Below are 26,057 nucleotides of genomic sequence, written 5' to 3'. Positions count from 1 at the left end.
TGTGTGTGTGAGTGAGGGTACGATCAGAGAGTGTGTGTGTATGTGTCGGTGGAGGAGAGCAGCTAGCAGCACTAGCACAGCAGGGGGGGTGTAAAAAAGGCATTCAACATGATGGCTGATACCATAGCTGATACCAGGAGGCTATTCACCAAGCCTCAGAACTTAAACGACGCGTACGGACCGCCGAGCAACTTCCTGGAGATCGACGTGAGCAGCCCGGAGACAGTGGGGGTCGGCCGGACCCGGTTCACCACGTATGAGATCAGACTGAAGGTGAGCAAGCAGCACTAGCTAAATAAATACATAAAAAGTGTAACACTAGCTTAATACATACAATTTAAAAAAGCCCTGCTTTTACACTTCGTCGTACGACCGGTGTCGTGCACCGAAAATAGCCGATCTGTAAGCTCACAACGCGTCCCATCCGGGACGCGTTGTGAGCTTGCAGATCGGCTATTTTCAATTGCTGCTGTGTTACTTGGTCGCCCCGAGCCTTTCGCTCGCGACATGACGGTGTGAAAAATAAAATAAAAGTGTCCCAACGCAAGTTGAACATCATTCACATCATTTTTTGTCGTGCGACACATGTGGAAATGAAGCCATGTCTTGCAAATTTAGCTTACACACTTACTTACTACTACTAGCCTGTGAGCTAGCTTGCTAACAACTTTTTAATATGGGACAATAAAGCAACGGAGTCAAATGAAAATGAAGGCCATGCCATGTTAGAATAGATATTCATATGTCAGGGCTGGACGTGTTTACAAAGTCACAGCTGACAAGCTGGTAATTTATGCCCCCTGAATAACGGTAGCTGTTATGCTAACGCTTGCTAGTAGCTTCTTAGCAGTCTTGTTGTTAGTGTTACCTGAACCCCAGTCAGGAATGTTGGCTTGCGAACATTAAATAGCTGCGGTACGTTAGAGAAGATGACTTTGATGATGATTTGAGCAAGCCAAACATTACTCTGCTTATTTTAAAGACGGCTAATATTATAACGATATGTAATGTTTTTCATAACCTGTAGCTAGCTAGCAAGTTATCTTTGCTGCAGCAGATCATTTGTTTACACTTGTGGCTGCTGTAACAGATCAACTTCACTAAAAGTAACTAATAGCTGACAAGAAGAGGGGGGTAATAACAATAGCAACCACCTTCTATCACCCAGTAAGGTTAGATCACAACTTTGTTCATAAACTAAGTGACCGACTTTATTTTCGAACCGTTACAGATGATGAATCCCAGCCACACCCTAAGTTACTTACTCACTGCAAAGGATAGATAATAGTATTTGTCACACACCATGACAACCTGATTTGAAGGGAGGCATATGACCCAAAACTGAGTTCTCTCTCCACACACTCAATATGGGTTAGGTAACATGTGTGTGACACATGTTTGTGTCATACTGACTTTATCATTCCACTACAAAATCCTGGAATGCTGTCCAGCATGAGCGGTAAAAGGCAACAGAATTGCCTTCGTCAGCTTGGCTGGAACTTCAGACAGGATGTTGCAAGCTCCCTGGTCCTTCCTAGCCTTGTCCACCCCCTCTTCACATTTCCTTCCCCCTCGTCAACAGTTGAAGAGGATATAGGAGAGGGGGGGATCTCATCTTAAACAAGCTCAGTGCTTAATGAGTCTCCCAGTTTAGTAGACCTTGTATTGTGAATTTGTACTTCCATGTACTCAGTGGTGTGATCTAGTTTTTTTCGGAGGGTATACGATAATTATTCCCTGCGCGACATGCGCGATACGCTATCGCGTTTTCAATGGATGAAATGGTTATTAGACTGTATACGCTTTCCCCAAAAAAAATCTGCACTGTATACGGCGTATACACCGTACCACGGTAGAACACATCACTGCATGTACTGATGTTCTCATGTCTTACTAAATAAAGTACATCAATCAATCAAGAGCACACATTTTCTCAAAGAATATTAATACAATCCATAATGAGAATGTTTTTTGCAAGGACCCAAATCCCTGCGTTTAATAATATGGAGAAGTGTGTATGTTTTGGGACTCTTTATTGCAAACACACACTCTTGTGTAATCCTACCAGTTACAATTTAACAACCCAAGGATCAGTTGGAGATACAAAATCAATTTGGGTCACTTTTTGACTCTGCCGTTACTCTATTAACCTTGCACCCAGTACATACAATAGGCGGGCCTCTTGTGTGTACTGGGATAGGCCTTGAATTAGGCCTGTCAAATACTATTCAAAAACCTATATTCAAATTGTAAAAGATAAAAGAACATTCAACTGTGAAAATTAGGGTTTGAATATAAAAAAAAGTCTGCCTTGCAAGTTCTTGCATGGCTCAGTCCCCTGTAAACTTGCACAGCAGCTGGCCTTGCAAGATCATAGTTCCATTCTAATCCGCTATATACTGGCAATACTGTAGCTGAGCCAGTTTTAACCTGGCGTCACCAGGCTTTTCGCAATACCTGTGGAGGATCACTGCACTAAATGCACAGCCACTGACAGGAATCACACAATGTCACTTTAATCGATTCAAAATGAAAATGTAGGTCAAGCTGAAAGGGCAATCTGTGTGGTAATAACAGAGTTTACCACCCAAGTCATAGCAGTAGCAGCTGCGTCTGCTGTCATTTTCGAGAATAAAATGTCTATAATGGAGCTTCAGCTTACCACATGCCCTTAGTAGACCTACACAACGCATCATCTGCGTGTTGTGAGCATGTAGAACGACGTTGTACATAAGTGTTGTGCCAAGTGTTTTTGACTTGTTGATCCAGCCTCTCTTCAGAGTTCAACGCAACGTTAATTATTTGAGGGCACTGAGGCCAAATGCCAGGGCAGAAAGGCCATCAATTAAAACAATGATTTTAAAGCCATGGGGAAAAAAATTAAACACATAATATAACTATCGGTGAAAAAAGCTGCTTATTTCACAAAATAATTTATTGGTATTTAAAAATTACCAATATTTGTAGAAACTCAGTCAAAAGTTCATACATGCTCAGCTGTGGACTAATCAGAGTCACTGAACTCAAACGACATGCTATATACTGTACATAGCAACAAGAACCCCAAAAGGGTCAAAATGGGTTATATAGCAACATACATTTGTTGTAATTTTTGAATAAATATTTGAAGTTTTTCAGAAAACTTAAGTCAGGATTTAGAAGGCCTCTGGTCTAAATGGGTTAATAAAATAAAATCTTGTTTGGAAAAAAATACCGAATACTAACGATGATATCACTGGTAGGCGGGTTTCTGAACTGTCCTCAGCCCTCCTATGAGACACAGACCGAGTAGATTTCTTCTTACCATTTCATTATGAGCATTAGTGAGGACCAATTATATGAAGATGGGTGAAGTCGTCCTTTAATACTGTATTACTATGTTAAGGGGAGACATGAGGCTCATCCGGGCATTCAAGCTCTACATGTCGTACAGGTAGTAACGTCAAACATGTAAGAGAGGATTCCCTATTCATCAATTGTTTCACCTGGAGACCGCACCTTATGTACTGCATCACACACTCAGAATCAGAATCAACTTTTTATCACATCACAGGTTTACAGGTGTAAAACAGTGGGTGAAATTTGTTTTTGTGCAAGCTCCATCGTTTTTGTTATTTCCATAAGAGAAAGGGAAGAAGAAGAAAGGGGGGCAAGGGGAAGCGAGAGAGACGATAACAAAGTATCTATATATTTATACATAGTACCGTATACCTATCCGGTGCGGTAAGTGCCTTAGGTAAGACATAAGGTGCGTGTGCATAGCAGCAGATATAGTACATGATATGCTATGGACGTTAGTTAAGATGTGAGAAAACAAAACAAAAAAAGCACGTTGTACATGGGATTAAGGTGCAAAGTGTCAGAGCGTGTCACATGCTCTCTCCGCGGCCTCCTGAAGTTGCCAAATCAGCTCCTTGGTCTTGTCGCCGTTGAGGGCGAGGTTGTTCTCCCGGCACCAGTGTGCAGACTCGTCATTGACAATCCGGCCTATCACTGTCGTGTCGTGTCGTTCGCATACTTGATGATGGTGTTGGATTCATGTGTGGCTGTGCAGTCATGCGTGTACAGGGAGGGAGTAGAGGAGAGGGCTCAGCACGCATCCCTGGGGTGCTCCAGTGTCGAGGGTCAGATGTGATGCTGCATTGCTGCCCATTTTCACCACCTGATGTCGGTTTGACAGGAAGTCTAGTATCTATTTTTTTTAAAAAGGGGGATACATTATTCATTGAAACGGAAGAAAAGAAAAAAAGTAATAATTAGCATTTGTTATTGATAATACTTTTGAGTACTGGACCGCACCGGCCCACTTTCACCCCTGCATTTCCACACAATTGCAAAGCAATACAAAATTACATCATATAAACTCCTCACAAAAAAGTTTGGAAACGTAACTTCGGTTGATTATTTCTCCCCTTCAATAATACCAATGATTTATTGTATATATTTTTTAATGTTGATTAGTCACCTTTACAACAAGGTATAACTTGTAAAGATTGTGTAATCGTGGAATGAGCAATACAAAACGTGTAGGTAGCGCCCCCCCCAAAAAAAGTCCAACAATATGCTTCTGTTGGTAATCGCTCTCGATTTGAGCAACCTGCCAGGTGTGTGACTGGCACCTGAGCATGGGTCCTGCAACTTTGACAAGGTCTGTAGTACCGTTGTGCAAATCTTGCCAGTAAGTCTCTGGAAGAAAGCCTATGGTTCCTCAGTGAAGCAAGGGTGAGAGACCGGTCTTCTTGGGGTGTTGTCTTCCTTTGACCTCACCAGTCTCATGGAACTTGGTCCTATGTTTGGAAATGATACCAGGGTCTGACACCAAATAATGCTGCCACTCTGCGTAACGGAACACCAGCTTCCACTTGCCCTATTGCACAGGACTTATCCTGAAGGGACAAACGTGGCATCTTTCCATGGGGGCAGTGTTGCTGGTTTGAGCATACACAAATTCAACAAAGTTACAGAACCCATGCTCAGGTGCCAGTCACACACCTGACAGGTCGCTCAAAACGAGAGTGATTACTAACAGACCCCGATTACTAACATATTGGGGGATTTTGGCAATTGTTTTGGGGACGCTATACCCACGTGTTTAGCTGTGTTGCTCATTCCACGATTGCACAATCCTTACAAGTTATACCTCGTTGTAAAGGTAACTAATCAACGATGAAAATGATATAAAATACAATACCAATTGGTATTATTGAAGGGGAGAAATAATCGACTGAATTTAAGTTTCCGAACCTTTTGTGAGGAGTTTAGAATGCATAAGGAAGTGATGTGACAGCGTATTATAACCCAAGGGATTTTATTGCAAATGGTACACGTCATTTATAGCTGCCTGCCTACCAGTCAGTCATGAACCAACACATATAAACATGGCTTAAAAAAGTACATGTGCTGATTTATGTTGCGTGTTTTGCAAAGTCATAACATTTAAAGTTTTGTAAAAACATGAGCCACATGTGGCTCTGCAGTGCACAAGCGGCTGTCTGCTCGTGCATTGCAGAGTTCACGAGCCTGTAACAGGCATGCCGGCACGGAGCTCCTGGAAGCGTCATTCACTGCAGAATCACGCCTATTCAGGCAAAAACACTCGAGCAAAGAGTCTCACACCACTAGCACGACTGAGCAGTGACCCAGAGAATCTTGGGTAATGAATGCAAAGACATTGGCTGCCATGTTATTTGTGCCCAAAGTGGCCGCTGATACCCAACATTACATAGTGCCGGTTTAATGTTGAGTATAAATGGGCCTATAGTCTCAATATCCCTACAGTTGGTACAACACTGTTCTTCAGCTTACTTCACCTCTGGGTGAATTAGCACATAATTTATGTACAGTATTTTTTAAATCATTTACAAGCCTGAGTTTATAATTACATTTAGCAATCTATGAATATCTATGAATAAATTAATAATCATGAATTGATCTCCAACCCCCACCCTTATTAGTTTACAAAACCACTTAGACGGTAGAACAAACTTATTAAAGTTATAGTGTTCCATATTATTACTAATTACAATACTTTTCATGATTAGAGAAACGTTTCTTGTCCAAGACATTTCAGGATTGCTGTATTTTTCATCAGTTCTAGCTGTCATTCAATCATTAGTATCGATTGAGTTCTTCTGGGTAGGCCGTTATATTCTTTTATGTGTAGGTGGCGGCTAGGCGCTATGGAAAAGTCTGAGATTGTCATCAGTCTTCCCACTGTATGATTGCCTAGGCTTTTCCTTGGTTGTCGTTTGTGGTGTGACTGACATCCCTGTGGTTAGTGGCCTGGAGCAATTCAATTGGTTAGCGCCCTCAAGTATTTATAGTTTCCTTACCTTTTTAAGGATGGAAGAAAAAAGAAGCCGTCTCCAGGCATTAGTGTTGAATATAAGGCTACTGTACTTGATTAGCGTGTAATAATTAGCATATGCGTGTAATCAGCATTATTGTGCGCCTCGTAACCCTCTGTGACCCTGCTTTGCATAAGAGCACAGAAGAAGAGGAGCATCCCTTACTTCTTCACAAACGTGGTGTCAACTTTGCTTCGATTCTCCTACTCCTCCTTTCTTCTCCTTTCTTTAGAAGCATTTTACTGCAAGTGAAAGTGATGGGCATGATACCTAGGACTGGAATGCGTAGCGTTGGCTTTGTTTGGATTTCTGTTAAACCATGCTTCTAATATTGGGGACCAAATTTGAATGTATTTTCTTTAATTATGCCATAAAATTTCAGTTTTATTCACTTGCTCCCAACCCCTTCTGCCCTGTTCTCACTGCACCCCACCCTCCCCAATCCATCCCAATTCAAGAGAGTCCTCACGTCCGTACTGAGTGAGGCTGCCTAATCCCTTCATTGAGAGGGGAGAAGAATGAATCGGGCCAGGGGGTGGGAGAGCTGGACCGTTTGCTCCCCATCGTTGTCTCCCCACCCATGGGAGGGCAGAAAGCCACCCCCCCCCTCCCCCAGACGGCCTTCATCTCCCTTCCCACTTATCCCCTTTCTCACCCAGCTGTGTGCAGTCAGTTGCCTTGTTTGTAGAGTTAGGTTATCTTGGCCCCTGTGATGACTATATAGACCAGTCACATACAGTAGCACTCCTCTACAGGTGGAGGGTTTGTAGGGCTGTGGCTGTACCAATTATTTCTGGTAATAGTGGTAAAATAAGGTAATAAAGTACAAAACGCTGGTAATGCGTATCACAAGCCATCTCCCAAACAGATAAATTGATTAGTATGTAGTTGTAAAGAGCACCTTTTTTTTACGTCAGTAATTAGATCACTAACCTGATTATTCCTTTACAAAAAGTTTTATTAGATTTTTTTTTGTCAAACAATTTATTTAATATTTCAATTAAAGTCATACTGTGTTAACGGAGCTATAAGACTATAATGAATGTTGCACAGTATGATTTTAATGGTTTTACCCCTAGATTTTTGCACACTGTAAGAAAATCTTGGGTAATATTTTTTTTTACTGTGCAAACTCTGATGTTTCTCAAAGTTGCCACGTAGTTTGCGGCAAGGTCATTGAAGGGTTTGATGGTCATATGAGAGGCTTCATGGCCCACTGCAGTCATTTTATTGTCACATGACCAATTTGACACACCAAGGCCAACTGGGTTACATAGGGTGTGATCTAGATTTCATGGTGACTTCTGGGCAGTCAGAGTCAGGCCTTCATTTGATATTTAAAATTCAATATCTTCTTTGAAAAAGAAGGTAGCTTGAAAGTTTATTTCGAAAAACTGAAATATATAGCAGTTTTCAAACTGACTTGACTTGCAGACTTGTTAATCGGAGGGTCTTATTGAATACTATGCAACATTTTTGTCTTGTGTTATTAGGGCTGTCACAATTACAAGTTTAAGTTGACGATTAATTCACTCAAATAATTGCGATTAATGATTTTAATTGTGTTTTTGGCATTGTTGAACATTGGAACATATGAATAAAATTAAAAAAAATCTGTTTGCCCTTTAGGCTTCGTAATGAAAAATTGCACAGGGCAGATATGACAAATAACTTGAATATACAAATAAATTAACATATTGTACCGTAATTTTCGCACTATAAGCCGCACCTGAATATAAGCCGCAGCAGCTAAATTGAATGATTTGTACATATATAAGCCGCACTGGATTATAAGCCGCGGGTGTAAAATCCATAGATTTAGGAGGTCCCCTAGTGGCCGTTAGCTGTAAAAATCCATAGATAAGCCGCACCGTTATATAAGCCGCAGGGTCGAAAAATTGGGAAAAAGTCGCGGCTTATAGTCCGAAATTACGGTATATGTATTTCAATTTTATTCATGTAAAAAATAGCAGATCTACAAGCTTACAACGCGTCACTAGCTTGTAGATCCGCTATTTCTGTTTTTTTTTTTATATTTGAAAATGTTTTAACATCGCCGATTATGCCGATTATGCAATAATTGCGATTATCTCAAATAATTGTGATTAGACGATGATGTAATAATTGTGACAGGCCTATGTGTTATACAAATTTTTAGGTCTAGGTTTCTCATAGGGCATATACTGTCGATCATGAGTAGCAGGTTGAATAAGTATTGATCCCACGGTTCCCACCCCTCCCCTTACCCTCCACTCGTATTTTTCATGCTAGAATTTCACTCCTCGGAGTCCCCGCAGTGATAGTATATAACCTTAATGCATTTCTTTTCAGTTTGAGAGAGGACTCCACTCGTCTCTCTCCTAAAAGCATATTGTTTGTGTTGAACTCTGAGGAAAACGCATTATTAGGCGTTCTTGTCTTCTGCTGCTGGCTTCCATCCCCTCCAAAGGGCACACTCAGGAGAGCGAACTTTGGGATCTCACTTTGTTTATGGACAGGAGCACATAAAAAGCTCTTATAGTACTCTCACTCTCACCCCCTCCTCTCTACTCCCATAGCTTCTCTCCTTCTTTCTCTCTTCCATTTGGGGGTGGAGGTGGGGGTGTTTGGTCATTAATAAAACGAGGACGTTTTTTGGGGGTAGGGGGGGTTTGGGGGTGCTGTGGGGGGTTTGTCAGGCACAGTCAAGTGTAATCCAAAGTCTACAGCATCCTCTCCGACAACTATTTTAATGGAAATAGGGAACATATTGTATCAAGGCTACCATATCCTACTTGAAATGACAGTATCAAAAGTGGGAGTTGATACTATGGCAACAAAGCAGCTTTTTGTCAGCTAGACGAGGGGGGGGGGCTGTTGGGCTACAAGGGCCAGCTAGCCAGGGAGCGAGAAAGAAAGAAAGCGAGTACAGAGAGAGAGAGAGTAGAGTGAAAGACCCACAGCCCCATCGCTTTTGTTCCCCCTGTATATATATTTTTTCTCCTTTTTGGAATACGATGCAATGCTCACTCTCAAACTTGACTTAATCCATCCTGCTAAAAGCTAATGCATCGCAGCATCGGCAACCATGAACCAGTCTCATAGGAGACGAGTGATCTTGCCCCCCCCCCCCTCTCTCTGTCTGTGTCCATCTCTCGCTTTCTCTCTTCCGACACTCACTTTTTCAGAGGGTTCTTTTCAGCCTGTCCCTAATGAGCCATATAGTATTGTCTCCTAAAAATGATGAATCACCTGCTTCTCTTATGCAGGGTAGGACTGTGCCTGTATAACCAAGAGAACCCAGTAGAGGTCTGAATGGAGGAGGATGTGTATTTGGCTGTTTATGCAACTTAGTTGTTACATGCTCTCTCCCACACCTTATCACGTCATTTGTTAAATTAATTTGTTTCTTTTTGTGTTAGGTCTGATTATAGATAACTATGGATTCATATTAATTTTTCTTCGTATTATGGGTACATTCATTGGGGTAAATTTGTCCACTCTCAGAGTTAAATGAAAGCCGAATTTATGCTCTGTCGCACGACAAACGCGTTATGATCTTGTAGGTCTGCTATTTTCGATATGAATTGGGCTTAAGAATGTATTTCTTTATTGTGCCCAATGCGCATGCATGCTTATCCTCTTCTCTCGCTAGGTTAGGTTTCTCTCCGTTTCTTCCTCTGCCTCTTAGCAAGTGAGTTGGACAAAGTGTGCCTTTAAACTGTTAAGAAAATGCCAAGACCTAGGAGGGGTGTGGGCCGGCCCTGTGTCCCCGTCACAATCAGTGCCAGAGCCGGTAACCCGAGACACCCGAGCCCTAACCTCTAACCAGCCGTGAAGGGAACAGAGGCACGGGAAATCTGATCTTTGACTTGTAGATCTCCCACGCACCGCCTTTTTAAACGATTTCTCTGTGTGTGTGTGCGTTTGTGTCATACCGCTCCCTTTTCAATCCCACACTTTCGTTCCTCCCCTCGTCCTGTAATGCCAATCTCTTAATCATAGGCTTTTGACTGAGAGAGGGGATTGAAAGGGCAGGTGACTTATTCTCTCCTTCCAAGCACCTTTTGTCAAGAGATGAGTGGCCCAGACCTGTGTGTGCGTACGTGTATCTGTGTGTGTCTGTGTACGAGCATGTTCGAATGCAATGCAGCGTGCTATCATTTATTATATTGTGTTAACTGTCCAACTGGTCAAACGTGTATTACTTAACACCTGTGCAAGTGTGTGTCCGTGCATTTGTGTGTGTGCATGTGTGCTTTCTGGGTATGTACATGAGGGGATTAGAGTCACGGCGGTGGCAGATTACCTGTAACCATGATCTGTTGTCATGGGGGGGATTAACTTTGCGGTGCTCCACACTGCGAGGTAACACGACGCAGCGGGCCGGCCCACGGTGAGAAGAGAGAGAGGAGGTTTAATGCAAGGGTGGTGGGGCGATAAAGCTAAGCTTAATCCACTTCTCCTGTGACCTGAGTGAAGGGGCGGGGGAATGGGGGGGGCATTGCCGGCCTCGCCTCGGGGAGAACTCGACAACTTGAAATGAGAGGGGAGGTGGGAAAGAAATGAGGCATTAAGCAAATGCTAAAAAAATTGATAGAGAGGGTAGCAGTCTGTGTCAGAAAGACGGATGGATCATGAACAGAGGGCTACGTGTACCTGTAAGTTCTAAATCAGTCTAACAGCCACCAAAATCCCATCCAAAAAAATCCACCTATGGCTTGGTGCCCTATGGCGCCCCGGGCAACTGCCCGGCCCTTCCGCGGGTCCCCGATCAGTAGGAATACTCTGATCAGTAGAGTCACAAGTGTGTCAAAAAGGAACCTAGGGTTGTTTTTACTGTCCTCTATTAAAGGACGACTTCGCCCATTTTCAACCCATCTTCATATAATTGGTCCTCACTCCTCACTAATGCTCATTATAATGTGGTACCATTTTTGTCTACTCCGTCTGTGGCTCAGAGGAGGGCTGTGGACAGTTCAGAAACCTGCCTACCAGTGACATCATCGATGGGGAATCCAAGCTAATAGAAACTGCAGGCTTTATATTCCTGGAAAGTTAACATGCTTTAATGGAAGCCATTGTTCTCGCATTAATACAAATCTAGTTGAAATCTTTTTTTTTTTACTGCCTAATGATGTCGTCACTGGTAGGCTGGTTTCTGACCTGTCCTCAGCCCTCCTATGAGACACAGACTGAGTAGGACATTTTATTTGACCATTCTATCATTAGTGAGGACCAATTATATGAAGATAGGTTGAAAATGGGTGACGTCGTCCTTTAAGGATGAATAATAGGTGCCTATAGTGGCTATAAATTAGCTAATACATATATTATAGGACTATTGGTATTTGATAGTTAAAATTACGAATTAGTTTGATCTCCATCATTCACTACAGCTGTGTTTGCATCTGAAAGCAATAAAGCACGTTACATTGCATTCCGTTCCCAATTCCCATGAACACAATGTGTCATCGTCAGTTGTCATGTGAATCAGGAAGTAACACACAGACGAGAGAGTAGTGCCGTTTTTCTTTTTAATTTGTACACTTTATTTTTAATATGAACAACATGACTGAGCCCGACCCGAATCCATTCCTGACCATCAATTAATGAATATGAGTCCGACCCTCTAGCTGGGGTGAGGAGGTTCGGATCCATAATTTGATAGACTGAAGAGTGGGCCGAGTATAGAGAAGTGGGGGTTCGAGTTTTCCACATTGAAAATATTTAAGGAGACTCAAGGGCGACCATCTGACTTATTGTCACAGAGTGGGTGACCATGGGCAGTTCTGCCTACTTGTTCAATTAATAATCCATAGAGCAGATAAAACTCCCTTCAGTTTTCTCTCCTCCTGGTCCTTAACCCTTTAAGACCTGAGGCGATTCTTAAAAATGATCAAAATCCAGTTTTAAAAAAATAAAAGAAAAAAAAATGTTCTCAAGATTTTTCAAAAATAGCAGATCTACAAGCTCGTAGCGCGGCACTCAGTTAGGGCGGGCGATATGTATCGTCTGGACGGTAGAAAATGTCTATCGTTTAATAGGAAGCTCTATCGTTTATATCGCAAAATGTCGCAAAACACGCTTTACGGCAGTATTTACGTCACCGACGCGACATACGGCATGCCCAGGGAGGCACGCTGCTAAAGCATAAACAAAACAACCATGGAGGAAGACGTAGCAGACCAGGGTAACAGTACTAATTCGCAACAACAACAAGAGGATCAACAAGATGACCAGCCAACACAAACCGAGGAGCTTGTACCTAAAAGAGGGGGAACTTCTGTCGCATGGATGTGGTTTGGATTTAAAAAGACCGACACGGACCTCTGTGTGTGTGTGTGTGTGTGTGTGTGTGTGTGTGTGCATGCGATGCGAAGAGTGTGCGCGCACTTCTCTCATACAGACAGTAGCTGCTCATTCCTCCTACCTGCAGGGTTGCCTCTTATTCCAAATAAATTACTAGGCGCCACCTGAAAAGTCCTTAATGCTGTAAACAGCTTCCAACAACAACTCTAAAAGACGTTGTGATGTGATCATGATATCAGCCATCCATTCTATAACCGTCCCTAAATTGTCTTTTTCTGTGCCAGAATAAACCATGCTTCACTGGTGGTGTAGTTCACGAGGGCTCTTTATTTTAACCCCATGTAGACAACAACAACGTGAAAAACTGCAACACAAAACAAATAATATCTTTTTAAACAATGAATTATAAACATCATGAAATATAAATGTCCATGTTGACAATCATACTGTCTTTTTAAATGCCCATGCATGAATTGTCCGTGTTGATGAATGAATTGTTTGTCCATATTCACAATGAAATTTTCACATAAACAAACACATCTATTACAACAACAATAATGGCATTTTATATAAAGAAAACACATAACAAAAACATACCGTGTGCGCCTTCTGCACAGATCTCTAGGAGGTTAGATTTGTTATAGTCTTTAGAAACTGTTTTTTAGCTGAAGGAGAGCTCCTTCCCTCTTCAGCAACTCAGTAGTACTGATTACAGGCCTCTAAGGTATACCAGGTGAACCAAATGTTTGTTGATTGGTGTTACGTGACTGCCCAGGCAATACCATGACACTACCTGAACTGCAGAGGGCACTGCAGTAATATGTTTCACTCATTAAACCACATTCAAAAATGTAAATAAAATACAAAAAATGTACAACCCTTTTATGGCAACAGCTACACATTCCACACCGCTGGTTTAATTCATGTGCCTATACAGACGTCTTCTCATCTATCCAGCTGTAGCCTATTAAAGCTCGTTAAGACTCGTCTGAAAGTTTAACAAAGTACACTGAGCAACAGAGTAGTGTAACATTTTTAGTCAGAGGTTAAAACAAGCCAAAACAGTGACATAAGGTGAGCTGAGAGAGATGAATCAGGGACCCCCTTCTATATTGTATGACATTTTTACTTGGTCTGCTCTTTTTTCCCCTCTACACCTATATACCTCTTTGCCAAAAATAGCAGATCTACAAGCTTGTGATCTTGTAGATCTGCTATTTTTGGCTTTAGTCCTCCTTAGAAATGGGATGCTAGTGGTTAATGTAAAAAAATATCATATCACACAAAGATTTGGCGTCCCCCCCTGTAGTAACTCTGAGGACCCCCTAGGGGTCCCGGACCCCCTGTTGAAGACCTCTGGACTAGAGTGACATAAGGTAAATTTCTCACCTTGAAAATAATTAAATGCAGACATGTCCTGCTATGTGTCTGAATGGGAAAACCTTATTTATTTCTTTTTGCTTTTAGTTCAAATAAGAAAATAATTTTGCATTAAGATAAGATTGTGTTAGTTAAAAAAGATTACCATTTTTAATAAATAATAATTTCAATAACTGATCTCAATATGGACCCATAATAAGTTTTGTCAAAATCATGCAGCTCTATAACAGCAACAGCCATAACAGCAATGGTACAAATAAAAAAATAAAAAATAAATGATATAGGCTACAGTAGTATTCTTTTAAAAATTCTTCTTGTTTTTGTAATGACTTTAGGCCTTTCGTTGCATCGTTAGGGCATCAATATTATAGCCTGGATATCGTCTGTGATTTTGGATATTGTACTATTATGATATGGCATAAGTGCTCTTTTCCTGGTTTAATCTTATTGGTTCTCTGTATTGGCAAATACACAAAATTAAGTACTTGTACTTAGCCTGAAAAATCTAGTTAGAAAATAGAATATCGGTATTGGTAAAACCGGTATCGGCAGGTCAGACTTTTAAAAAACCGGAAATCGGTATCGGCCAAGGATTTTCCAATCGGTGCATCTCTACCTACTACCTTTATTTGTTGAGTATATCATTTCAAACTGCATTTCCACATTGCAATTTTATGTGAACTATTCATTAATTGAATTTACCGAAAATGTGCTTTATCGTGATGTATATCGTATCGGGATATAAAATGAGCTATATCGGGATATGAGATTTTGGTCATATCGCCCAGCCCTACACTCGGTGCCGCGCTATGAGCTTGTATATCTGCTATTTTTGAATAGCCGAAGAAATCTAAAGTGACACATATGCGTTCCAGGTCTCAATGGGTTAATGACTACAACCCAACCCCTGCTTCTCTCCTCTCCTCCATTCAGCCATTTACTCAGTTGTCAAGTTAACATCTCTTTTACACACATTTAGTCTATCCATCGATCAGTCTACATGCATGCGCGCGACTCGCAGGTTGCGTGCGGTTATTGCAGCTGCAGCACCCACTCGCTCGAGCACTGGGTGGGCACTTGTGGCTCCTTCTCCTGTGAATTCTGACCTTCTGTGATTGTGTTCCGCCAATGAAATGTTCTTTCGCTCTCTCTCTCTCTCTCTCCCTGCTCGTTTGTATATTGTCATCTGATGGCCATGTGCTGTCAAGACTAGTGAAGAGGTTTGGCATTGTGCCCTAATGTGCTGTTTGCTTCATTGTTCTCCGTCAATGTCAAAACATCTCCAGTTTTTAATATGAAATTCACTCTCAAGTGCTTGAAAAACCACAACTTGGAATTACGCACACAATTGTACATGGACACACACACACGTAAGTGCATTAGACCTTGGTGAAAACTATACGAGGACCTTTTTTCACCCAAAGGTTTTTTCTTTTCATTATTCAGTAAAGTTGTATTTGGATGGATTTGTGGGACTCTTTTTTTTCCCCTTTCTTTAGTAAAGTCAGAGTGGGTCACACAAGGCTAGAAACAAACCGAACAAAAGAACGACATTTCAATCAGTTGACTGCCTGAAATTGGCACAATCTTGCCCTCCATGCTTTCAGTGATTTTGTGACAAAATGACCATCACGCATTGGTTCCTCCTTTCCAATATTGATGGGTGACCCTATAGTGCCAAGAAAGGTTCGGATTTGAGTATTTGAGAGAAAAATAATACTTTCCACCATGTTTGAATGGTGAACTATTATGTTCATCAATGAATCAGTAAGAACTATTTTCAACCACTTGTTTTGCCTAACTGCTGTACCAACTCAGATCATCGGAACTTTTAGGGAAACATTACATTTGGGCAACTTATCCACTGTCAAACATAATGAGCCTAGTTTTTCAAATGAACAAAACATATTTTAATTCCCTTTTGTCCATTACTCGACTTTGTGTGTTTGGACAGACCAACCTGCCCATCTTCAAGCTGAAGGAGTCTCGTGTGCGGAGGCGATACAGTGACTTTGAGTGGCTCAGAGCAGAGCTGGAGAGGGAGAGTAAGGTAAGCCATACTAGTTCATAGCTTTTCAAACATGATTATGTGCACACTGGACTTTTGCTTGGCCCTCTGCCTCTCAGTTAATTCATTAACCTTTCACTGGATTTCTTTTTCAGAATTGACAGAATTAAAAAAAAATATGAATTTGAAACATTTGTATTAACCAAGCAAGTGACTGTCACTGTACTGTTATTGAATTACATAATTGCAGAATTGAAAAACATAATTGTACTGTATGAGCTGTAGAGGGGCTTAAAGCCATTTAATGAATAGTCTCTTTTATTGTGCATGGATATTCAACAGTTGTTTTTCTTTAGATAATTGGGTACAAAACAGTCTTTAATTTACCTGCAGTTAACGGCTATTCAAATAATGATAACAAACACAAACTGGGTGCTCAGGTGGTACTGGGGTAGTTCCTGCCCACCGCCGCAGAGACTAGGTGTTTGAATCCTCTGAGGTGCCTCCAGCTTGGCCGGGCGTCCGTCCATACGAGCACAATTGGCCTTGTTAGTGGGAGGGAAGCCAGGGCAGGGAATGTAGTCATTGTCACTGCATCAGTGACTACTACAGGTTGGTCAAGGGCTCCTGTCATTAGGGGTGTTGAGCTGTGAGGAATAGGGTGTTCCTCCACACACACACACACTACATCCTCCCAGTGAGGCTCCTCACTGGCAGGGGAAAAGAAGCAGCAGGTGATTCTATGTGTATCGGAGGAGGCATGTGGTTTCAATGCCATCCCTAGGACCAACCAGTTTGAAGACTAACCAGAAGGAGCCAGCAGTAACAAAGACTACACAAGTGTGTGTGGGGAATTTGAGAATGGAATAACTACTAAATTGGGAGGAAAAGAGGGAGACAAAAATAAAAAAATGAAATGAATAAGAACAAACATAAACGACCTCTGTACGGCTCCTTGGTTTCTTTTGCTCCAGGTCGTGGTCCCCCCTCTCCCTGGCAAAGCGCTGTTCCGTCAGCTCCCATTCCGAGGAGATGACGGAATATTTGATGACTCTTTCATCGAGGAACGGCGTTCAGGCCTGGAGCAGTTCCTCAACAAGTGAGTCAAACTAACGTGTGCAAGTTTATTTTCATTCTAGCTTGCACACAAGTGCAGCGTCTTGTCTCACCGAGACATTCATTTTCGCTTTGTGAACAATGAAACACTTTTTGTATAATGGGCAGCAGACAGACACAACTTTTCCACTTCTCTTCGTATTGTTAACAGACTGAACCCAAAGGGAAGGGTAAGCCTTCTCTCCCATTCTCCTCAATTCTCTTTCATAATTACCTCGTACAAGATGAGAACTGCCAAAGAGGACACAAGTGCGCACCCCCTGCAACATAATTTTTTTCCCACATTTGTTTTAGTGTTGATGTGTAATTTATGATAATTGCAGCTCAAATTACAGCGCACGGTTCCTTGAGGGATGGTGTGTGCACCCCTGCTTATTTTTGATCCAGTATGTCTTCATTCTTCGCTGTCGAACAATAAAAGTTACAGTGGGACTGTAATTATTTGCTTTGATTGCAGACTTGGCCATTATCTTTGTTTCATGTGCAAATGCATCAGCGTTTCATGTTAGAATCTTAAGTGTGTGTAGACACTCAGTCGAGAAAATAAAAATCCATAAATAGATTTTTTTTCATAGAAGCTGAGAATGTGTTGGTAATTAAGATATTTTCTCCACTACGTCCTGTGAATGAAACACTAGTGTTGATCATATCATTGTTCAGACTTAATAGCGGCCAAGCTGGCTGACGGTGTTGTTTAATCTGTGATTGAGAGCATTGTGAGGGGGAAATCTTTTGGAATGGTAAACATGATTATCACCGCACAACAAATGAGGAGGAGGGAGAACTGTCACTTTTCAATTAGGGAGTTTAGACAAAATGCATTCTTCAACTGAAGAAGTTGTTTGTATCCTTTCCTTCTGAGAAGGTATAGGACATCAAGATCTGAAGTTGTCCTAAGGGTCAAAATTGCCAAAACTTATTGAGTCAGGTTAATTTGGTCCTTGAAGATGATGGTGGGTAAATTAAAATCTCCAATGAACAGACTTTCATGGTATGTGAATTGTGAACTGTACTGTAAGTGCCCCCTTGAGAGTGCTTTCACCTGTCTTAAATATTTTCCATTTAAAAGTTCAGCTGTGTGTGTGTTTAGTGCTGTTCAGCCTAGCTATTATGATAGAGAGATTTGCTGGTAGGAGATATTTGCCATTATGAAAGATTTGCCCTTGTAATATTACATCTTAAAGGTCTCAGGTGCACTGGTTCGGTCTTTTTATGCACTACTGTATCTTCAGATGGGAGCTTCTAAAAGCCTTGTGGAATTAGCTTAACAAGGGTGAATCCAATCCTGATTTCTTGGCAAAGTGGTATAATTTTTTTCATACTGTCAAACAGTCTCCTACAATTATTGGGGTGTACAGTATTACCAGGTGATTCTATAAAAGAACAAATTGCATTATGGCAGGAAGCTATAATGCAATTGTAGTTGTTTACACACGATTCAATATGTATTTTCAAAACATCTAGGCTGTAGCCCTAAATTAAACATTACAAAATGTGTGAACCTTAAAGTACAGTTCCTACACAGTATTGAGTAACTTTAAGTTTAATAAGTTTAATGGATAATACAGCATCAAGAGAAACAATGTTGTACTTGCTGGTCAAACATGTAATGTACCATAGAAACAAAACTGTGAAATGCAATAGAAATGTGTTTATGCCTCATAGGCACAACACTTTCCCTGCTTTATTAACACACCATTAATCTCATCCTTGGCCAAATCCTTACCCTAACCATTTCCTCCTCACTGCATGTACCATCAAGAACATAAGGGGAAAATGCATGAACAACAGAACAATTTTCATATTGCTGTGTCTTTCAACTAGCTAATACATGTTCAATTATCCAAGCCATAGGGCTAGAGAAAAGTGAATTATTATTGTTCATAGTAATGTGCTTTTATCATTCTTTAGGATATACCAAAATATTCTAATTAAGTTAAGCTAGTGGGACACTAGGCAACTGTAAAAGTCAATAGCTGACCAAAAGCCCACAGTAGACTCCCTGCTGAGCTACGTGCTTCAAAGGAAGCCCTACATTCCGGCGGGGGTAGGGTTGTAGATAAGGGACAAGGGATTTGTGTGAGAACAAAGCCAAATGGTTGACTGGACAGATAGCAAAGATGCAGTCTGGCCTACTGTGGCAGGAAATGGGAGAAATCGCTGGGCTTTGTGGGTAATAACAACTTCCGGGTTTGCTGGAACTCTCTGGAGGAGGGCCTTAAGCTGGAAGCTGATAAATAAGGCTGCCTTGGGGCAAGCATTCAGATTCGGATAAGTGACTGAACCGTGGGTCGTTCTAGGATATGGGTTCTGGAGTGACTCACTGAATCATTTGGAAAGAGTGTGAGATTAATAGTGAGTATTGAACATTGTAATGATTGTATGTTTGATGGGTTCATGATTGTGTAATGTCATATCCTTAATACTGTAAATGTTCTGTGCTTGTTTTCTCTCTAAGGTTTAATTACCTAACTGATCTAAAGGCTACTAACTGACCTAAAGGTCTAACTAACTAACAACCTAAGTATTAGAATAGAGTTATATGTTTGTAATTGTGATTAGTAATAAAATACCTTAAAAGACACCAGTTTGAGTAATTTGCTTAAACCCTCCACACTCTGACCTACCCTTTCATTGGGCCTAGTAACCGTAGCTTAACTCTGCACAAAGCAGAAACTACGATTAACTATAAAAATGAACAATACAGAAGACGTCTGCTGTAACCCCATTTGCATTGCATCACATGCTGAACTTTTATGATGGTATTGAAATGGATACGTCATTATTTTAGCTACTGAAAGGTGCATTATGTTATGTTTTTGTTAAAATAAGTGTCAAATAGTCAATTATTGCTATAAAGTGTTTGTTCAGTAACAAGGGTCTCCTTGTCTCATTAGTGAACAGAAAATGCATTTCCAGGTCAGAGGATACTCCTTTTATCCATTCAGGAGAGAGAACTCCTACACGATAAAGAACTGCAACACTATAACATTGAAGCTGATAAATGGGTACTCTCACCTGATTGGCTGAAATTGGCAATCTTTTAACTGCAAAATATCACTTATATACTTCGTTGTACATGTTTTTCAACTTTTATAGTCTCATACAGTAACAGTGTATTTACACATGCACTGTGCGGCACACTTGCTCCACCCAAAGCTTAACCACTTAAACCCTATATGGTTGACCGTAGTCCCTCAGGGCTCTATACTAGTGTCTTTTCTTATTGTGGGGAAAGACAATATAAACTTGAGGCACCTATAGTGTACCATAGTATGACTAAAACCATTGTTTTGTGCTGATGAACTATACTGAGGATTTGGTGACTTTTCCTGTCATATTTTCACCACTGCACATTATGAGCAAATCTCTTGCACACCTACTCTACAGAAACGACAGGTGTGTCCGAGAAGACCTATTGCTTCTACGCCGACCAGTGTAGAAGCAAACTCCCACACACTCTTCAAATGCAAATAAAAGTTAAATGGGAATAACAATGTTCCGGCCCGTAGACCTTTCATCAGTTTGTCTGAGCCACCTACCCAGCCATGGTGTTCTGTGCATGCATTGCGCATACATTTGGGAGATTGGCATGGTGAAATTGCAGACATCTTGACTGTTTTCTCCTGTTCCAGGGGTATGATTACAGTGCTTGGAATAAGATCTTGTTTTGAGGCAATATGTCCTTTCCCATGAGTATGATTTTGATTGACAAACGTTTCTCTTTTCTACCTCAAAGGTTCAATACCATTATACAGGATATATTGTTGAATATATCTGATTATTAGACATGAGACACTGTGTAGAATATACATTGTCTTTTTTTTATCTCTTAGACTTTAGTTTTTTCTTGTTTTTGTTGTCTACATGTCAGTCTGCAACCATACTCATACATCATGTCACCTAATAATCATAAGATTGAAACTTTTCAGACCATGAAATATCACAATTCGTGTTCTTTTTTTAAATTCTCCTTTGTATTCAATTCTGTTAGTACTACTAATCATATTGGTTTTGTATTGAAAGCAGATTGTCTTAGATATGCGACTTTGATATTTAGAAAAGTGCTATATAAATGTGTGTTATTCTTAATATTATTTGCCTTGATGATTTTTAGGATGAGAGGATTTTGGATATTTAATTTTGTATGCTTTATTAAACAGATGACGTGATATAAATGTGCAGGCTGTCAAAGACTGAAATCTGGAGGTTGTGGCCACTGCTTTTAAAACTATAGAATAAAGAGTAATGTTCTCCATGCTCTCTGCGTGGAAGAGGCAGGAAAACATAAAGTTGACCTTGCTTTATATTTACTTTTGGCTACCGGTACTTGTTTTTCGATTTTTCCTCAGTCTGGTTTTTAAACCTAGTTCAAACTTAAATGTTTAATTGTTCAGTTCCAACATGACTCCCATGCAGCACACACAACATAATTGATCATCATCTACTCTGTAATTCAAACTGAGACTTAATAACTTCATCACTCTGTGTGTACGTGTGCGTGTGAACTTACCTTTTTGCTCTCGTTTTTTTCCAGAGTGGCCGGTCACCCTCTAGCCCAGAATGAACGTTGCCTGCACATGTTTCTACAGGATGAATCTGTGGACAAGACCTACACCCCGTCCAAAATTAGACAAGCCTAAACCTAACACGCAGGGCTTTGTTTGGCCTGGTGTGGCTTGGCTAAGCCCAGCTCAGCCCCGCAACCCAAAGCTATTTCTCAACTGCTAAAAGGATTTCTCTGAAACCACACAAACACTTCAATGATCTTCCCTTTTTACCAGGCACCTGTCCCTTCCTCCCCTTTTTGATTAGTGATGCCAACTATAGTGCTTGTTTTTCACCTTGTAATTTGATCCAGTTAAGAATGTGTGACATGTTATAATTGTGGTTGAAAATAATTTATAATCATTTCTGTTTTGGTCTGGAACTGCCACTAACATGGGTGTTTTATGTATTTATCAGTGAAGTATGTTTGTATGTATTCATTTATAGAGTAACATGAAAAGAATGTTCCACGTATGCAAACCTTGTGTAAAAGCCACAATACTTTACTTTCCATATAATATATATCCAACTGGAATGTTGCTCACCATAACTGTGACCTTAGCACACACGTCTGGATGGTCCCTGCCATGTAAATCTCACATTGTATTTGGCCCTTTGTTTAAACAGAAGCGTGTGTGTCTGTGTGTATGTGTTTGTAAGTGTCTGCGTGCGTGCGTGTGTGTGTGTGTGTGTGTGTGTGTGTACTGTACACCAACCAGCACCTCTCCTGTTATCCTATAATGATTTTCTAGCGAGTAAAAAAAAATACAGAGGGAACCGCAGTATTTCTACTGGCTATGTGCATTTTGAGATTTATATACTGCTGTGCCATTTTTGTTTTATTTTGACAATTTTCCAATAAAACAGGTCAAATGCATTCATGTATAAGTATATAAGCTGTCATTGATCGATGATCCTCACCATCACTGTCCTGCATTGCATGTACTGCACATGAGAACTGCTACACTACAGTAACTCAAGACACACCTAATCTTTTATCATGTTTGTATAGAAGGATGAACATTTAAATGTGTTGTCCACTCAGACTACCCTGGGAGTTTCAGCTTCAGAGATGGCAACATTGTCCTGAGTTGTTTTTCTTGTTATGTTTTCATGAGGTCATTGGAGCTGTTTTCAATTTGAAATATGTGATCATTTTTCATTTGTGGCACATGCAAGGGTTGTTCCCCCCCCCCCCCCCCCAAAGAATATTTGTTCTATAGAATTTGTTTCAACACAACAGTTTGCAATTTCATTATGTAGGTTATATTCAAGACACTTTAATTCAACATATTTAATGTCCTAGTACTTCATTACACTTTTCAAAGAATTATAACTTCCACTTTGTACAACAGAATAAAAATATTACAGCCCATAAAAACTGTTCCAAGTGCTGAATATCCAGTGTTAGTGTCTAACATGACAAAGTACCATAGACCTATACATTTAATGCCGTGTCTCTTGGGTGGGGCACACCAACACAAACATGAAAGTAACCACTTAAAACACAGTCACAGACACCACCTTCGGGCAATTTTAAAGTTTCAGAGCATGGGAGGCAGTGAAAGCATACTTCAATCATATTCAGAATGTCTCTTCAGTTCCTCTTTGACGGCAGCATGCGTCCACAGCTCTCGCGTTTGGTTTCAGCACTGGGTCAGGTGGACAGCGACTCGCATGTCTTGCTGCCCTGGCATCCATACGCATGCGTCGTCTTTTGGTTTCCTCCGTTCGGATTGAACATGGCGATAGGCACTATGCACAGCAGCCATGTTGGAAAGAAATTGGGCCTCTTCCTTACTTCCTTTACAGGTCTTACTAATAATTAAGGCTCTGTTCCATTCTGGTTGAACAGGGTGCTGATATTGTGCATGTTGGTTCACTGGAAACACTGCTACACCGGTGTGTCTCAAAGTGGGGTCCAGGGACCCTCGTGGTTCCTTGAGTGGGTTCCAAATGGCCCCTTACTGGTGTTTAACTCTGAGAGTGTACAAATGGACCCATTTGGTTCCATTTGTACACTCAGAGTTATGGGGTTCTTTGAAATTAAAAAGGTTTAAGAACCACTGTGCCACACTAAATGGAACAGAGCCTTCATTAGTATCATTGTTGACACCTGTGAAGACAGTAGGGAAGAGGCCCAATGTCTTTCCTATATGGCTGCTGTGCATAGAGCCTATAATAGATTGGAAGGACATTGGTCGTCAAGCTCATTGGTCTACACTCGCGAAAAACTTGTGGGAGATTTAAGAGTTTCTTTGCAAAACATTCGCAGGTGTTCGCCTTAACATTTAACAACTTTATACTGTAAGCCATCGAGGCCTACACACCAAAGATTGTAGTTCAACATCTTTAAGGGCACTAATATTATAAAAGTTACTGGGTTGGTTATCCTTAACTCTAGAGCAACTGTTAACCGGCTGTTGTACAGTCTTTTTCAACATAGCTCAGGCCTAAATCGGCCCTTTTCTTAAACCGTTTTTAAGAAAATAAATGTGCTCATCAAGATTCAGCCCATGGTTCCACCTGCTACGACTTGGCACTGGCTGGACTGCTTGAATGTTGATTGTTGCTTTGCTTTTAAAGTCACTTCCATGTGCAATGAAATAAACCACTGTTTTCTTCATATATCGCTGGACTTGTACATGTCGGAGAGAAGCCTCGTGATCGGCACGTTGCCGATGGTCTTCTTAAAAAACACTTCTTCTATAGTGGACGGGCTGACCGAGCGGAGGGCGGGCAGCAGTAGGAGCAGCTTCCCAAAGCGACAGGGCTGAGTGGGATATCTGAAATATACACAAGGACTCAACATCAGTGAAACCATATGATTGACAGTTTAATTCTCTCCAGTATAATTAGGCTCATCTCTTATGGTAATATATATGCAATGACTGGTATACTGTCCCATCACATGATGTAGTCTATTGGGCTGTTGTCAATTAAATAGGCCCGTGATCAGTGGTGGGAAAAGTACTCAAATGTTTTACTTAAGTAGAAGTATCAATACTGCAATGTAGAAATACTCTGTTGCAAGTACAAGTCCGGGTAATCAAAATTTACTTGAGTAAAAGTACAAAGGTATTGGCATCAAAATATACTTAAGAACCAAAGGTAAAAGTATACTCATTATGCAGATTGTCTCATTTCACAAGTTCAATGTGTATGCAAATCTTTTGAAAATAGATCTACAAGTTCACAACGTGTCTAATCGCGACTTGTTGTGAGCTTATAGATCAGCTATTTTCAAATAGCCAAAGGCTTATACATAGGTTATACACGGGTTAATGCATGTTTTGTAATAATAATCTAAATCTACAAAGTAACTTGTAACTAAAGTTTTCAAATAATTGTAGTGGAGTAAAAGTACAATATTTGCCTCTGAGATGTACTGGAGTGGAAGTAAAAGTATTGAAAATTGGAAATACTCCAGTAAAGTAAAGATACCTCAAATTTGTACTAAGCAGTACCTGAGTAAATGTACTTAATTACTTTCTACCACTGCCCGTGAGTTTTCAAATGAAGAGTAATATGGAGGTTGACTCGTGGCCTACCTGGTGTGTATATAACTGTTGAGGGTGAGCTGTGCCTCATCTTGTAACGAGGCGATGGCGCTGGCATTGCGGAAACTTCTTAATTCAGTAGCACCATGCGTTGGAACTGTGTGTGATAGTAGAGGCATTTTAACCTTTGCAGCATCGGCTATACCCTCTAAAAACATTTGTTATACTGTATAGGACAGGGGTCTTCGACGTTTTTCAGGCCAAGGACCCCCTAGCTGAGAGAGAGATGAAGCAGGGACCCCCACTATACACTGTTTACAATTGTGTTGCAGATTCAACTTTTCAATGTTGTGTAAATTCATGTTTTTAGTTCATTTCAGACATTTATCCACTTAAACCCCCCTACACCAAACCTCTTTGCCAAAAATAACAGATCTACAAGCTCACAAGCCTTGCAGCTGAGCTTGTAGATCGGCTATTTTTGGCTAATGTTCCCCTCAGAATAGGGATGCTGGGGTTCAAGTGGTTAATGTAACAAAAAAAATCATATCACACAAAGATTTGGTGGCCCCCCTGTAGTAACTCTGAAGACCCCCTATAGGGGTCATGGACCCCCTGTTGAAGACCCCTGCTGCAGGGCCTACAGTGTAGGTGCTGAATTGTAACCGTTATAATAGAGGCCGTTTCAACTCACCAGCTTTGAATGTGACTATGCACTTCAAACAGGCGAATTCTGTGGCATCCAGGCGCATCTGTCTGAAACGGGTAACAACCTCTTGCAGTGCTTGTATCTCTGAGATGATTTTATTCAGTCGCTGAGACTCGGTGTTATCCGTATTCATTCCTGTAAATGATTACAAAACAAAG

The 26,057-nt window shown here is 40.9% G+C and overlaps 2 protein-coding genes across 3 annotated transcripts in view; one reads left to right on the top strand and one right to left on the bottom strand.

The window, feature by feature from the left end:
• Positions 1–22,567, top strand: snx3 (sorting nexin 3). Its single transcript, XM_080453303.1, has 4 exons — positions 1–273; positions 15,973–16,068; positions 17,001–17,125; positions 21,680–22,567. Exons 1-4 carry the CDS (start codon positions 109–111, stop codon positions 21,783–21,785), a joined length of 492 nt encoding a protein of 163 aa, XP_080309429.1. The 5' UTR covers positions 1–108; the 3' UTR covers positions 21,786–22,567.
• A 1,746-nt stretch (positions 22,568–24,313) lies between these two features.
• nr2e1 (nuclear receptor subfamily 2, group E, member 1) overlaps positions 24,314–26,057 on the bottom strand; it is a gene marked incomplete at both ends in the record, with an annotated part of 12,215 nt that continues 10,471 nt past the window's right edge. For both annotated transcript variants that reach the window (XM_080453084.1, XM_080453085.1), the window contains 3 exons: positions 24,314–24,476; positions 25,242–25,347; positions 25,885–26,034. In XM_080453084.1, coding sequence (XP_080309210.1) covers positions 24,314–24,476; positions 25,242–25,347; positions 25,885–26,034 — 419 coding nt within the window. The remainder of the gene's footprint in view (positions 24,477–25,241; positions 25,348–25,884; positions 26,035–26,057) is intronic.

Source organism: Gymnoscopelus braueri, assembly GCF_963280865.1.
Source record: "Gymnoscopelus braueri genome assembly, chromosome: 16".
NCBI classification, from domain to species: domain Eukaryota; kingdom Metazoa; phylum Chordata; class Actinopteri; order Myctophiformes; family Myctophidae; genus Gymnoscopelus; species Gymnoscopelus braueri.
This window is presented reverse-complemented; position numbering and strand designations above follow the sequence as displayed.